At 44.1% G+C, this 15,590-nt stretch overlaps 1 protein-coding gene and 1 long non-coding RNA gene across 3 annotated transcripts in view; one reads left to right on the top strand and one right to left on the bottom strand.

The window, feature by feature from the left end:
- The window catches only part of LOC107216470 (glutamate receptor 1), a 157,882-nt gene that overhangs the window by 127,179 nt on the left and 15,113 nt on the right, over window positions 1-15,590 (top strand). For both annotated transcript variants that reach the window (XM_046730559.1, XM_046730560.1), the window contains exons 5-8: window positions 10,324-10,456; window positions 11,734-11,854; window positions 14,207-14,356; window positions 14,945-15,166. In XM_046730559.1, coding sequence (XP_046586515.1) covers window positions 10,324-10,456; window positions 11,734-11,854; window positions 14,207-14,356; window positions 14,945-15,166 — 626 coding nt within the window. The remainder of the gene's footprint in view (window positions 1-10,323; window positions 10,457-11,733; window positions 11,855-14,206; window positions 14,357-14,944; window positions 15,167-15,590) is intronic.
- The window catches only part of LOC124292752, a 156,215-nt gene that overhangs the window by 130,743 nt on the left and 9,882 nt on the right, over window positions 1-15,590 (bottom strand). The window contains exon 2 of the long non-coding RNA XR_006902658.1: window positions 14,942-15,126. This is a non-coding gene — a long non-coding RNA (uncharacterized LOC124292752). The remainder of the gene's footprint in view (window positions 1-14,941; window positions 15,127-15,590) is intronic.

Genomic DNA, 15,590 nt, shown 5'->3' with positions numbered 1-15,590 from the left:
TTTTTGATCCAAAAAATGCACATTGAACTGTCAAAATTCATGAATGTGAAATATCGTGATGTTTGAAAAACTCGCCGGGTAAGTCGAAGCTCCGCTTTAATCAACACTCTCGGAAAGCCTCCTATTTTCTCGGGGCTAAACGACGGGTTGTACGGATTCTCTAAACTTTATTCCCGCAGGGGAAGAGTGGATAGGATATAGGGTTGCTTCCACTTTAATTCAATTCTGCCGAATGTTTTTCACCAACCGTATGAGATTCGAAAGGCCAAATCCACTCCACGTACATGCCGTGAACAGCATTCCTCATTTCGAAGGTAATCCGTTACGATTACGTGAAATGAGAAAATCTTCCCTTCATTTATGTGCTATTAAAACCGAGCAAATTTTTCACGGAAAACATAACTCCACTGACTGAGATCTAAGTGATAGATCGAGACGTCGGTGCGGTGCAGTGACAAATTCACCCACTCTCACGTTTCCCGAATCACTTCGGACACGTGTACAGCACGCGATTTCGTAGGGGTAATTTTTCTTCAAGAACGTGCCGAACATTTCAAGATACGATATTCGTACATACGTCAAAAAAAGCCGCAACACACGCGTTTTACTCGCTCGCAATCAGTCATAACCGATCCGCGGTGGTCGGAATCCTCGACTGGACTTTTTTGAATTCTACCGAACGCACACACGACGGTACGTGACCGTTATTCCATTCGACACGAGGTAGTTTGAACGTTAGACGTTATCCCTCGAGGTCCCGGCCTTGACGAGCTGCCTCTGGAGAATGCAATTAATCCTCACCCAGTTTATCGAGTCTTGGTTCAATCAACAGTTGATGGCTATGCCGTTGAGCAGAATCAGTTCAAGAGCTGAAGAGATCCGAGACATATTCGAATTGATTTCTTGACGCGACTCGGCAGATTAGAAGACCTCCATTAACTCGTCGAATGTTCCGCGCAACGGCGGACGATCCTGGCTTCGGATCGAGGAGCACTCGGTGTCGAAACTTCCGCGACAACTCGCGAGGATCGATCGAGGCGCTTAGGAGCCTCCTTACCGACACTATGAAGCCTTGTTAAACGCTAAACAATACCCGGTTATACTCTAGACGTACTTAGCCAGGTCGATGTTGTCCCTAATTAAATCGCCGCCCTGATTGCCTACAGCCGTTCTGTCATCACGCCGAGATATAATCCGCGCGTATTTACCACCCTAACTTACGATTAGGACCCAGAGTATTTCAATTTCAATTCAATTATCCGATGAACGGGCACAGCGCCGACACGACTCCCGGTCGGCATACTTGCGACATACCATTCCCGCTTCGCTGTACATTCGAAAGGACGAATTCCCCCCACCCCACTGGCAGGAGTTACTGCCGCGTTAATTCTAAGCAGCAAGCTATAGGCCTAGAATATTTTCGTGGCGCGAAATGCGAGGCGTGAAACGTGCGAGGTGCAGAATTCGTCGACTAATTAAAAGGTCGCAGTGCAGATAAGCGACCGCGGACGCACCAGACGGCACGGCGAGACGTTCAACGAAGGTCCCTGAAACCCTCTTGAGACTTGCGAGAGCAGCGTTGCGTTCCTTAATGAACGCCTCTATTATACGTACAACTATGTTCGCCTGCACACGTGACGTGACTGTAAGCTCGTTGCAAGGTCCTTACACGAGACATCATAACGTTTGACGATAGATACGAGGCCATGTTTTCTCTGGTAAGAGTTACGTAACTGGGTTTTACCCAAAGATCGTCTCGTGCCGATCTGACAATCAATCGAGCATCTGAGAACGTTTCCGCTGGCTGTTAATTAACGGTTTGTTATCAACACTTTCAAGTGATAGGTTTAAGTCGCAGACAAGACATCTTGAATATAGCTGACAGCATGATTTCTGCACTCAGTTGATTATTTATCCAGCTCCGTTTCGTACACTCGAGCAACGTGTCCAACACGGATGTTCACAGACAGCTGCTCTGTTACTTTCGACGATGACGAACTTAAATCAATCGAGTAGTCCAAATTCGCCTGACACTATGGCCGATAATATAAGCCATACGATATTATCGACTGATTAAATATATATCTCACCCGCAACCCTTGACGAAGCTGGGAGAACGCGGTCATCTAATTACTCCAGTGTTACGCTCAAATTGACACATAGCATACGCCAGCACGATGTTGCACCCTCTCTCAGGCTGACCTACATCCGTTCCCTGAGTAGTATATACCTGCAGCAACGACGTCGTACCGTCGAGCACAAGGGTGATTCTGGGCCGTTGTGCCTGGCAGATAGTCTGCGAGACCTCGGAGGGTCATTTCGAGTTTTCAAGAACCGCTGGAACCTGAAAATAATTTTGTCCGTGCCTCAAGACGGTTCGGAACTTCGTAGCTATACGTGCATCGAGGCATTTTGGCGTGACATACAAATCTGAACAAGAGGGTCCCAGAGCTCGGTGAAATTGCCATTATGTTAAATTGTTGGACAGAAAATACTACCGTCTGCCGGACGACAATTGGAGAAGCCTGGATGGGGAACGGTGAACGAAAGTTCAACGAGCAGACGAGGGTGCTGGAATACTGAAATACGGGTGGACTCGCCTCTCGCGATGTCGAGTGATGGCGCTCTCTTATTGAAAGATCACACCTTGAAGCGTTGACGGATAATAACAGTGTAACAAATGAGCGTACACGCCGGCCATTTGTCTTAAGCGTCCTTTGAAAATCAAATCTCAAATTTCACCCCTTCTCGGACGTTCTGCAGTGAAATTTCGCAATGTTTGATACCCCTGAAAGGGAAGGAAGCTACTTTACGTTAATCACCGGTCAGGCAGAAAACGCGTCGGTTAAATTGATGCCATATAAGTTAACACGAGCGCGATCTCTCCGTTTGACGATGATGAGGATGATGCATCTGAATACGATAATCTCCGGAAGCAATCTCGATGCTTTAAAAATGTAATATCGGTCGAGAATACGTACACATCACAAGATGTTTACGACGGGATCCCCGGTGCTTTGAGATATCTCTTGGTATAACCATATATATATATATGACAACAGGCTGAAAGGAATGATCGATCTCTGTCTACCGTGAGGTGGGAGGGACCTTGGAGGGAGGTCTAAAGGGGTCTAGTGATAAGGGTGTTCATAACCGGAGAGTAGGGAAGCAGGTGCGTCTTTGCCGTCCTCGGCAGCCGCACGATAGAATCCCTGTGCCTCCGATCTCCGCCCGGTTCTTCTCCGTAATGCGTTCTCCGAGCTTTCCGCGTTTCAGATCCCAACTTCCATGGACAACCAGTTTATCACCGGTTGTCGTCGCTCGTCAGGATCCACCCCGGCGTATTTCATTCCGTTGCAACGCAGCATTCGATACGATGTACAGGATATTAACTGAATGAGAGAGAGAGAGAGAGAGAGAGAGAGAGAGAGAGAGAGAGAGAGAGAGAGAGAGAGAGAGAGAGAGAGAGAGAGAGAGAGAGAGAGAGAGAGAGAGAGAGAGAGAGAGAGAGAGAGAGAGGACGGTAAAATTTTCATTGCGTAGATGGCGAATTTCCCTCCGTAATTCTATGCCAAATTATAATTCGGTAACTTCATAAATCAGCTCTGCGGAAGTTTGCTCGTATATAAGAGTAACTTGGTGAAACGTGATCCTCCCCCGACTCAAACACGGCAGTGAAAAATTTTTGAATTCAAATGCGGTCGACTCCCTTTAATTCACGGAAGATGTTGAATGCTTGCGGGGTGAACGGGGAATGAACGAGGACGGAGGAGCTTTTTATTTGGCAGATATCGTTGACGCTACACCGAGGTATCACGTGATCTTTATTGAAGCGGGGAAAAGAAGACAGATTTCAATCTTTCGTCACGACCGCGACGGGGGAACGCGTATACCGTTGGAGAGAATGAAAAAGTAAAGTAAAAAGAAAAAGTAAAAAGTAAAAAGAAAAAAATCGGCGAGGGTGAGAAATGAGGGGGCGCAAGAAAGTAGGAAATTTCTCAAGTCTTTTGTCTCACCGAGCTAATATCCCGTCTTAGACAGACTGATAAGACTTCCATGAAGGAACGGCTACGAGGAGTCAGAGAATTCCGAATTGCCCGGAGGGAACACCGGGACAGTCGCGCTAATCAGTCCAACCCTCGTCTCTTGTTCTCACCGGCAGCCCCGAGGCTGGGTCACCAAGCAAATAAGGTCAGTTTCGCTTCGCTAAGGTCTAATCCGTAGACCGCGACAAAGCCGGACTGTAACTTTCATTTTTCCTCTACGGTTCCGACTTGTTTCTTTCTCTCTCTTTGCCTTTCACCTTTATTTTCTCCTGTCCGGGGGTTCGATTCATCGGCAACTACACGGCACGGCATTGCGACCGATGTAAAAAGTAAAAGGTGACTTTTCTCAATTTCCCCTTCTTTCACTTATAGAAACCAACATTTCCGACGCAATCCAATTAAAATCTAACTCACAACTTGAAAGGTCGGCGCCACTCGTAGCGTAGGAATTTGAAAATTCGAGCTAGCTTGTACCTTTCCTCCCCAATATTCAACGTCAAATAGAAAAAAAAAAATCAAAAAATGGAAATCCACAGAAGAACGGTTTTTACAAAAACTGACGAGCGTCTCTATCGGCTATATAGAATATTCCACGCTATACTTTTGACGCTCTATTGCAAATGATTTGAAAAGTCTGACCAGGAACCTTGTAAACAAGCATTAATAATGAACTGCTGGAATCGAATTCACAGTAAAAAGCTCCCGCTTTGCCATTTTTTGATGCGTGTAATGTTGAATATTTTTACGTACCGACGCGTTGGCATGGTTATGGGGTTTCAGGCACTAGACCGAGAAGCCGCAGCCCCCTTCCTACGAGACTCGAACTAAGGGCGGAACAGAGAATTGTTTACAACCCTCGAAACAGAGGGGTGTATATAAACAGGAAGTTATGCAACCGTATTACGCCGAGTTATGTATCAGTCAAGTATGTCGGATATGTTACTCGTAGTGGTGCAGTAGATTAGTTGAATAAGATTCGCAAGGACGTCTCGATGCGTAAGAGGTCGCGAGCAGATTGCCCAGTTATCTGATCGCGAGGTAAAATTTTTTCCCGACCCGAATTAGAATTTATACACCCTTGAAAATCCGCAGAGTGTAGAGGTACGCTTATAGCTAGCTTAAGAAAGTAATAAGCCAAAGTTCGGTCGATGTCGCGTTACTTTTGAACCTCGAGCTAAATATTCCTAACGATCAAATAAGTGTCCTCAGTGTGGCGCGTGGGTGCAAGGAGATCGGGAGTAACGGTGAAAATGGTCCGCGAGGAGGTCGAAGGGGGGCCGAAAAGGCGGGATCTGAACGTACCGCCGCTCGGGGATGATATACGACCTGAAAATTAATATCAATTTACAACAAAGTTGCGACCATGCCAGAGGCTGGTGCTACAGGCCTGAAGGATGAAGAAGGTTACAGCGGTATAATAATTGGCGAGGCAGATAGGCAGGTAGGTTGGTAAGAATGTGTCCACCACCTCCGGCGGTGACTTGGAACCTTGAGAATTATTATTTTTTCTTCGCGTTCTGATAAACTTGAATGATATTCCGCAAACTCGCACCCTCGAATTAAGTGGAAGTGTAAAAAGAAAAAGAGGGGAAAAAACACTTTTTCGCTCGACACAGGCAATTTATCATTTATTACAGAAAAAAAAAATTCCCCGTCTCACAGGCGTGCGAGTAATAAGCGAAAAGTTTCTTTTTTTTTTTTTTCTGTCGTTCGAAAAATTTGACGAAAAAACCCACCCTTCATATTGCCACACCTACATCTATTATCTATCAATGGTTTTGCTGTGACGAGCGGCGCAAATGCCATTGCGGGACGAAGGGCAGCACCGGGAAAACGAAAAACGAGCAGTGCCACTAATTAGCACCGCGTTTTGGTGACACGCTCGGACGTAGGAATGTTTGCAGCACGCGGGGCACGAATTAAATGTCACTGAAGTGTAACCACAGACGCATCGACCCTCAACGACACGAGGGGTGATTCACTGACTCTGGATCGCAACACCCCGCCCGCCAGTCTGTATCTACTCCCCGGGAATAGCAGCCTGCCCACTTTTCCCTTCGGGATCATTTTTTCTCTATTTTTCACCTCCCGTTGAAAACTTCCAGCGTCGTTACACTCTCATTGACAAAAGCGGTGACTACATCTCTACGCGGTGTATACGCAGCAGCAGGTACATCGGTGGCAAGTTCTTGAATGAAATCTGAACAAGAGTCGTAATAAAAATTCATGACTTATAATATATTTAATTATTCTTGTTCGAAACAACCGAATTCGGTATCATGGTACGGATGAAAAATCTATTTCCGAACAATTTCACCCTAAGAAGTCATCATTTTTCAAACCCAAGAGACGTTCTTCCTGAATCCACAGTTTTGCTAACTTAATTGATGGTCTGAAATTTCTTCTGGTCATTAATTTTTCCATAAATTACTTACACGCAGATAAATCTCATTTTCGTATGAAATTTTGTCGAACTTCGCTAACGAGATTGATCAGCCAGTAAAAAATGAATTCTAATACCGTTTGCCATTTTGCACTCCTGGTTTTGTTTGTAGTGAGATTTTTTTTACCTCTCCTGTCTGTTTTCCCTTTTTAGTTGGACGATTATTTTGAGCGAGGATCGGCACCCCCTGTATCATACGGGGCATCCCATTACCAGTTCAATATTTCAGGGTTCTGTGTGTACGTGTTGGTATAGTACCGCGGGTAGCCATCTCCGGTAACCTTCCTTTGTCGTAACTCTCGCAGAGTCCCGGGCTCTGCCGGTGTTACCCACCTATATATATAACGTTATATGTATATACATATACATATATATACAACGATCGTACCGTAACTTGCACCCTTTTGCAGACCTGTAATAATACTGATATACCACGATAACAACATTAATAATAATGGTAGTAGTAATAATAATAGTAACAGCTGCAAGGGACTAAGAGTGATTGTAAGAATAACTCAAGTTATTAATACACCATCGTGCCACCCGTATAAATTCATGTATGATATGAAGACTTGAAATATTTGAATCTTCATTTCATTCTAGTTCTTACATTTTAACAAGATCTAAATGAAGTTTTTCTTATTATCAATACATCATCGGCCCGGTGAACAACGTATCGATCTGGACGATCGATAACAAAGATGATTTTACTGCTGGAAATTGGCTGTACTCCTACGGAAAAGTCAAAAGGTGAATTGTACCGATGATTGAACACTCTATCTGGTCATGAAATGAGCATTAACAAGATCGGGCAATCCGTCAGTTTGAAACCGCGCGACAAGCTGTCACCGCAACAGGATGGAATGATTCCGAACGAATGGCATGACTACACCACATATAATGAAAATAACCACGCTTCGGGGCGAAACTCGTCGACTTCGATAACCCTGAATGCGATAATGAAAGAATAAAGAGAATAAATTGTTCGTTGATCAGGAGAGGATGAGGATTCTGGCCACATCCTTAGAAAAGTATCCTGTTTCGTCGTCCAACGTAACAGCATCGGTATAATCCCAGGGTTTAGATACTCGCAATTTCCCGATGGGAAAACACAGCCCTGCAGTTGTTTTATTGCCCGGCGTCTTTTACTGCGGTAACTGTTTAGGGCTGGAGGCCATCCGGAAAAGCGGTAGCCTGCAGAAATCCATTTTCCCCATCCACCCGGCAACCCGCCCGACTCGCCGTGTCGCACCCTTCTTATTGTTAATATATAGCGTGACATTATACTTGGAAACAGGCAAATGTAATAGAGTAAAAATTGTGAATTGCGAGTTCTAGGCTTATTGTTGTTTTCGCAAATTCATCCTGAGGTAGCGAGAACCTGGATGGTGATTGCGGGAGGTGAAGTGGGGATTACCCGAATAAAGATCTCGGGAAAAGATCGGGGCGTCAAAGAGCGCGGAACGAGAAGTGCTCGGACGAATGCGAACTGAATATTGATAGAAGGAGGACGAGTGTCTGTGTGTATGAGTGTGTCTGCATGTATGGGCATAAATACGCGTGGGCGTATAAACCGATGGTGAAAATTTTAGAGAAATTCTTAACTGCGCCGATAGCTCAGAAATTCCGAATAATTCCTCTGAGCATCGCTACGCGTGAGGAGAATATATACCTGCACATTTCGAGCAGTAATAAGCGCTCGGTCGATCGGGTGGTGAACGTAATCAAATGGCGCACGTGCGTCTTTCACCTCTGAGCAGTTTTATTTTCAATTAATACCACCAAGTCAATTTCAATCTTCTATAAGAGGTCGATAACACTGTTTACCATAAATTTCTCGGTGAAGAAATATTTAGTTTGTTTATTACCGCAGTCTGAAATTTTTTAACAAGAATTGATGTGTAATTATTAATAATACGAGACGGTAGAAGCTACGGTTAAAAAAAAAAAGAATCCAACGAAACTCGAACCCTTGACGAAATTGCGCTTATAACGTCGAAGTTGGAATTCTCTAAGATTCTAATCATTGTTAATGGATATTATTTAATAATAATCTGTGTTTAAAATTCTAGATCTCTACTTCGGCTAACATACGAGTATGTTGTTCCGGGTAGTTTCTGCCGTCTACTGACCGCGTAAAGCCGATACGGCAGAGTTTCGTGGAGCACCATAGATTCTGGGGGGATTGGAAGGCGTTTCTAGATTTGATACTACCAAATGGCGGTTTCAATAAATCAGGCTCGTTCAACACCGTTTAATTAAAGCAGTGTGCCTACGCTTTGCGGTGTAATGGGTCCTCGGCTTTCAGCACGACCCGAATTCCTGCCCACCGTAGGTACTGCGGCTCCCTCGGGCCGAGCATGCGAGGGTTGTACCGGATTTTGATACGTTCCATTTTTGGAAAGTGAAATTGGGCGAGTAAGTCGGGTTGTAGGTTTAAAACATACATATACGTACGAAAGAATAAATACACAGCTGGTAATAATACGTGATTTAAATTACGAAGAGAAACTTTCGATGACATTTTTCAGATTCCGTACGCGAAGGACACTTTCTGAGAGTAAAAAGAGAATTTTTTTACAAAGAACAGGAGGGTGGTGATTTTTTCTCGCGTCGCCCTATTAATCCCGTTTAATACATGACCTGGCCATCGCTCGTTAAAAATGGATTACTGGTTTTTAAGATATAAATTTTCGGGGAAATAACCCCCAGCACTCACCCCGCATATTTCACTTCGGCGAATCGTTGCTTTACGGGCAGACCCAGCCTGAGAAATGGACTCGACAGGGATGATGACTTTGTTTGAATAGGTCACTTTGACGGATTCACGTTTCACGTGTGTTTCGAGTCTATGTCAAACATACGTGAATTCTCAGTTGAACCGGAGCCAGAACTGCGACTGAAAGTGTTACGAGTGAAGGATTTGGAGAATTTCGCTCGAGGAAACTTGCTCCTAGACTTGACAGCGTTGTTGTATCAAAGAGCGAACGAAGTAATAAATCATAAATCCGGGGTTCGGAAGGTGCGAAAGTGTCGAATTATTATTAAAATATCAGATATTAGAGTAACTTGTCACGCTTGCGAAACTTTCACGAGCTACTACCTCGTTCCTCTGTATTGAGTCTCGAAATTTTTATGTAACAAGAGAAGTAAAACGGTATCAAAACCATCCCTTAATCAAACACGACAAAGTACCCTCGGATTCGACGGATCAATAATTGGACGATGGATACATTTACGTAGCTGTACTCGCAGCGTGGATGAAAATACCTTCAACGACCCCATCGGTTTGATTATACAGCTCAGCCTCCCGCTTTCATCCATCAGACTGAAATATTTTTACCGTTTCATTTCCATCAACTCCCACTTCAGTCAGTGTGCTGCTTTTAGTTTTTCCCATAGATAGCCGAGACCATCACCAAGTGATGATCCATTTTCAACCACTCTGCAAACAGAAGCGAAGCAGGGTAAAACCTAACGAACTCGAATCATTTTCTCTTTGAACATCTGAAATTTGGCAATAATTTTGAATTTCGAATCTGCTCTCTCGAGCCTGGGTGGCCAAGGATGAAAAAGTTCGGCACTGACGAGCGTAATAAAAATTGAAAACCCATTACAAGCATTAACCATTCGCTTTATTTGCGAACGGGGTATTCGCCTGGAATTCGATACGAGTAATTGCCTTCGCAATTTGCCTTTCCCGAATCGTAAAATGCGAAAATAGACAGATTGAATCAATAGCGTCACGCCAACTCTCGGAAGGGAGAACAATAATAATAAACCTAGTCCATCATTATAATTGAACTTACGAGCAATATTCGATCCTTCTTTCAGGTCTCCTGAGACTGCAGCAAATATACCAAGGATTGAGGCCAGGCAACGATTCTTTCCAAGTAGAAACGGTAAAGAGGATACAGAACATGTCAGAGGCGATCGATTTCCTTCGAAGTCTCGAGGAATTGAGTAGGTAAGTGAAGCACTGATTGCCAAATTGGAATGAGAATACGTTGAGAAAATTATAATGCTAAATATATTTTTTTTTCAACACAGTAAAAAACAAAACAACTTAAAAAATTCCGTTCGGATTGCGAAACGCTTTGAGATTCAGGATTCGGGGTTAAGGTTATCAAAATACGTACAGACGTATTTTATCTTGTTACAGAGACCTCGCACTTCGTCCTCCCCCAGATTCACCAATTTTTTTTATCAACTCCGCAGCACTTTCGAAACATCCATTGCTAGAAATGAAATTCGCGAAGGTGCGGCGATAGGTACATCAGTTTAAAAGTACTTACAGACGATATTTCTCACTCTCAAATCGAACCTCAATTACTCTTCCCGAAGTATCGAGAATCTCGCGACGTATGAGAACTTTTTCTACTTTCAATCTTACAAAGACTCTCGGGGAGTAAACACAATCAATAACCGCGCGGCGGTTATTGGCTCGACTTCTCTGAAAATAATAAATCCCTCCCAGCTAGCGGAAAATGATATCTATAAGTCTCCCGACTCCGGAGTGCTCGGATGTGCAAACCTCATTCGCGAGGAGCAGCGTCCCCCGAAATATCTGAATTTCGCAAGTTGGATCGCAGGAGGCGGTGGACGCGCTGCGGTATTTCAGTTTCTCGAGAATTTCAACCGCATCTGTCACGGTCCGGTACACCGGCACTTCCATGGGGGCTGCTGCCCCGGGGCTGGTCGGCTAATAACGTATATCTCTCGGACAGTGCGGCACAGGCTGGTTTATTACAGTTTAGAATACGTACCGCGGAGCGGGCGGGCGAACTCGTAGATGACCACGATCGTCCCGCAGTCCCCGAGTTCTGGTCCACCCTTGTTCTCTTGTCACCTTACGCCCCGCGTTGCTCACTGCAAAGTAGACTCCGCTCCGAGCCGCAGGATCCTCCAGAGACAAGTTTCTTGCGGTTTTCGAGCTTCGCGAAACCCAGAACGCGCGGCGAGGTTTGCGCCCGAGGCTTTCCTTCTCGGTAGGTACACGTATATATTATATGTTGTACATCCATCCATCTGCGCATAAAACGCGACTACACGCCGGGTACACGTCAAATTTCGGCCAAATTACACAGAGAAAATCTAGTCCCAGGAGTATTGCGGAACGAGATGAACGGAGGTAACGTCCTCTGACAGTCGCGATTAGCCTTTGCAGTACGGATCGCAGGAATAGCGTGAAGAAAGAAACGATGTCGCTTGTTAATTGGGTTTTTTTTTTATTTTCAATTTCAGATGGAGCAACAAATACGTGGTCCTTGATTGCCCGACCGATATGGCGAAGGACATCGTGGTCAGCCACGTCAGAGACGTAGCCTTGGGAAAGAGGACGTATCACTATCTCCTGAGCGGATTGGTGAGCACTTGCCACGGCTAACGTGCCAAAACCCTTCGTGCGTATTGGCGCGACACCTCGAATTCACAAACGTGCAACACTTTGAGAACGGCAGCGGGATCCCTCAAATTACTAGAAACCACAGAGGACTCGGCGACGTTTCGAACAAATTTAGTATACAGGCGATTACGTACTAAGATTACGGAATTTTAATTACACGCAATTCATGGATCGTGAAGGTTCTCGTTCTCGGTCAGATTCTTTAATTGCGCATACCGACTCGAGAATTTCGAAAGTCGCTCGAGCGATTCTGGCCGAGGATTCACGGAACGTAAAATACGTCGCTGTACCGCCGTGGGCTTGGCATCGCGACTAATTATCGAATTTATGCAATATTTACCTTGCACGCGATTCAGGGCCCCGGCTTTACCTCCGGTTATTCAGCGCGAATTGCAGCGTGCATACATCGCGTATCCTGATTCAACCAGGCAACCACTGGGACGTAAATGCCCCCGAAGTGTGTCAGTTACTCGGTGTTAATATTGACAGACCGTTAAAACATTAAACATTTTAAGGAAATGAAATCTGTCAACAGCACCAGGCGAATGCAAACATAATTATAAAAGATTTCCCTCTTGCCTTCGCGTTCTCGTTTCACTTCTCATCCACGTTTTCATCCTTGCTCGATCTCTCCCTCTTTTTCACCTGCCCCGTGCACCCGCCATCCACCTCCGTTCGCCTTCGTCCTCGCGCACCGGAAAAATCGTCGATCCGACAACGCTGGCGTGCGGGGAAAAATATTTACCGTTCCAGTATCAGCCTGCGCTGAAAATGCTGACGTAAATCAAACTGACCAACCACTAGAGCGCAGCGTTTGCACTTTGCACGATCAGGAACTTGATAGGAATCAAGCACGGATGTGTACGAATAACGAAGTAAAGAAGAAAGAAGAAAAATAAGAATGAACGGAAGAAAGTTGGCATGAGTAAACCTGGGGATTTCTTTCCAAAGTTGATCAATAACTCAACCGCCGTACTTGTCTTATTTTTCAAAGTTTGATTAATACAACGATATACCAGAGTCAATTTAGGCAGACATTGCTTAATATCCGATCTGCTGGAAAATAAATAAAAACGGTGCTAATAAATACCGCGCATATTCTTCTGAATGCTTGTGCAACGTTTTGCAATATAAATTTCACCGCAAGATTGCCCTCTCAGCCAGATTGCGATGTATAAATAATAAAATGCTAATACGACGCAGGATTTCATTGCCTAAAATAACATTTTATTCACGTTTATTTTGTGATGGTCATTCGCACACAGAACGGAATGGCACTTAAGGGTCGGACCGGTACCGTTCAATTTTCGAAAGCAGGGAGAATACAAATCCCATCAGGTTGTAAAACAATTGTACAAAAAACTGAACGAACGATCATTATTCAACGAAATGACTCAGTTATGCCAAATTTACAAGTTGATCGTTGGGATCTTGATTAGTCTATCGGAAAGAATACGACGATAAATAAAATCTTCATGTTTTTTCACTTAGGAGCGATTTTCTCTTGACCCTTTTAGTCACAGTAGTAAGCATCACCTACTTTATATCCATTTTTTTGTATATTTACAGAACTTTTCAACATATTTTTTTGCGGTTCTTTGCTATTTCTGATATTATACTAATTGGTTTTCAATACTTGAGAGTAATTATTGCGATACAATGTAAATTATTATTGTTAGAAACAAATTGATTGAAAAAACTCGTCAAAATTGAAGGCATAATTCATTTCCGAGAAAGTTACCCCTCTACACGTACACATGTTTTAAATAAATTACATGTTTTTAGGGTCACGAATTACGATTCTGAAATCGGATTTTAAAAATTCAACATGGCGGATCCAATCTGGCGGACAACAGTTTCAAATTCGATTAAATCCGGAGAAAAAACTCTATCCGGGAGTTTTTGGGGTCGCTGATTAGAAATATGAAACAAGATTATGAAAATTTAGTACGGCGAATCCAATCAGCGACCCTGAAAACCCCTGCATAGAGATTCTTTACTGTATTCGATCAAATTTGATATTTTCGACCACCATATTAGATCCACTATTTGGAATTTTCAAAATCGTATTTCAGATTTATAACGAGCGACCCCAAAAACCACAGAATATTATCTTTTCGTAAATGTTGTCTCGGTAGAATAACGTGTGACTCAAAAGGTTAATTCAAAAGTTGGGGACTCGTCGTAGGTCAGACGTCCGATTAACTTGTCCGATGCGATCGATAATATCGTAGTCTACACCGAAAAGCGGAAGTTGAGTAGAATTTTCTCGAATCCTGGCTTACGCGGGTTATTCCCTTGTTATGTTATCAGATAATGGACGACCGTTGGGAGAGTGAGGTGATCGAGTACGGGGCGATCAACATCACAGGATTTCGCATCGTGGACGCCACTCGACGCCATGTCAAGGAGTTCCTCTCGAAGCTGGCTACTTCCCAAGGCGCCGGTCGCGAGTCCATTTCCGTACGTACACAGCGCCTGAGTTGTCTATCTCAAGGTTCGATTTAATTTTCTCGAAAAGTTCCGCCTCGCAGGATTATAAACGTACATACCTAAACTCCTTGGACGTGAAAGGCGAAAGAATGCTTAACCGCTAAAAGCGAATAAATAAACCTCGGTTGTAAAAGTATAAAGTGTCGCAGCGTAGAAACTGCAGAGTTTACTTGTCATTTATCCGTTTTCCGCGATCACGCTTACTCACAATTAGTTTTTTCCTTTAACTGACACCGTTGACAACCCCGCAGAGCGTTGTTTAAATACCTAAGACAGTCGGACATGAGCTGCTGCATTTGATGTAGGCGAATGGAGTAACCGTCGGTGCGGTAATACCACAAGGGATAATTACTCGACGTGAAAAAAGGAGCGGAGCGCGTGTTTTCATAAAACGAACGGAGCTGTAGAAATTGTTCAATTTAGAAAAAATTATGCGAAGCGCCGCTCATTCGTCGGTTTAACCAGAATTTCCTTTCCGGTCGGTTTCCGTCGTCGTTTGTCCCTCCGGTATTACACCCCTTCTCCAATGTATTCGAGCAAATAATTCACACTCACCAGGCTCAGGCAGCGCTTATGTACGACGCCGTCTTCGTCCTCGTCGAGGCGTTCAGCAAGATGCTGCGCAAGAAGCCGGATCAGTTCAAGAGCAACGTCAGACGCAACGGCGTATCGGGGAGCGGTCATCAGGCCAACGCGACAAGGGCGCTGGACTGCAACCCTAGCCAGGGATGGGTGACTCCCTGGGAACACGGAGACAAGATTTCGAGGCATCTCAGAAAGGTAATAAATGAACGAGCGACGTGATTTAAAGCTGTTCGGAATCTGTGAGAAAGTATTGAAAAAAATGGCGAGTGTGTTTTAGAACTGGAGAAACAATTTAAAAAATCAGCAATAAAATCGGAGGTGCGGTATGTATTGTAATAGGTTTTAAACAGGTATGAAAATGAAAGAAAAAATTATTTAAAAAATAGAAAAAAACCAGGACCCACTCTGAATCTTGCGTGAAAATGTTTCAGTTCGGACACCAGATGTTTTTTTTTTTTTCTTGTTTCATGAAAATCCATTTGGGTGATTTTGAGATGGGTTTAACCCCTTGACTGTCAGTGACACACACGTAGGCAGAAAAAAGTCGTGTCACTTTTGTGTCGTGACACATATGTCGGCATTTGAAAAATACATGTTTTTACTACATCGATTTTACTGT

Source organism: Neodiprion lecontei, chromosome 2 (assembly GCF_021901455.1).
Source record: "Neodiprion lecontei isolate iyNeoLeco1 chromosome 2, iyNeoLeco1.1, whole genome shotgun sequence".
NCBI lineage: Eukaryota > Metazoa > Arthropoda > Insecta > Hymenoptera > Diprionidae > Neodiprion > Neodiprion lecontei.
This window is presented reverse-complemented; position numbering and strand designations above follow the sequence as displayed.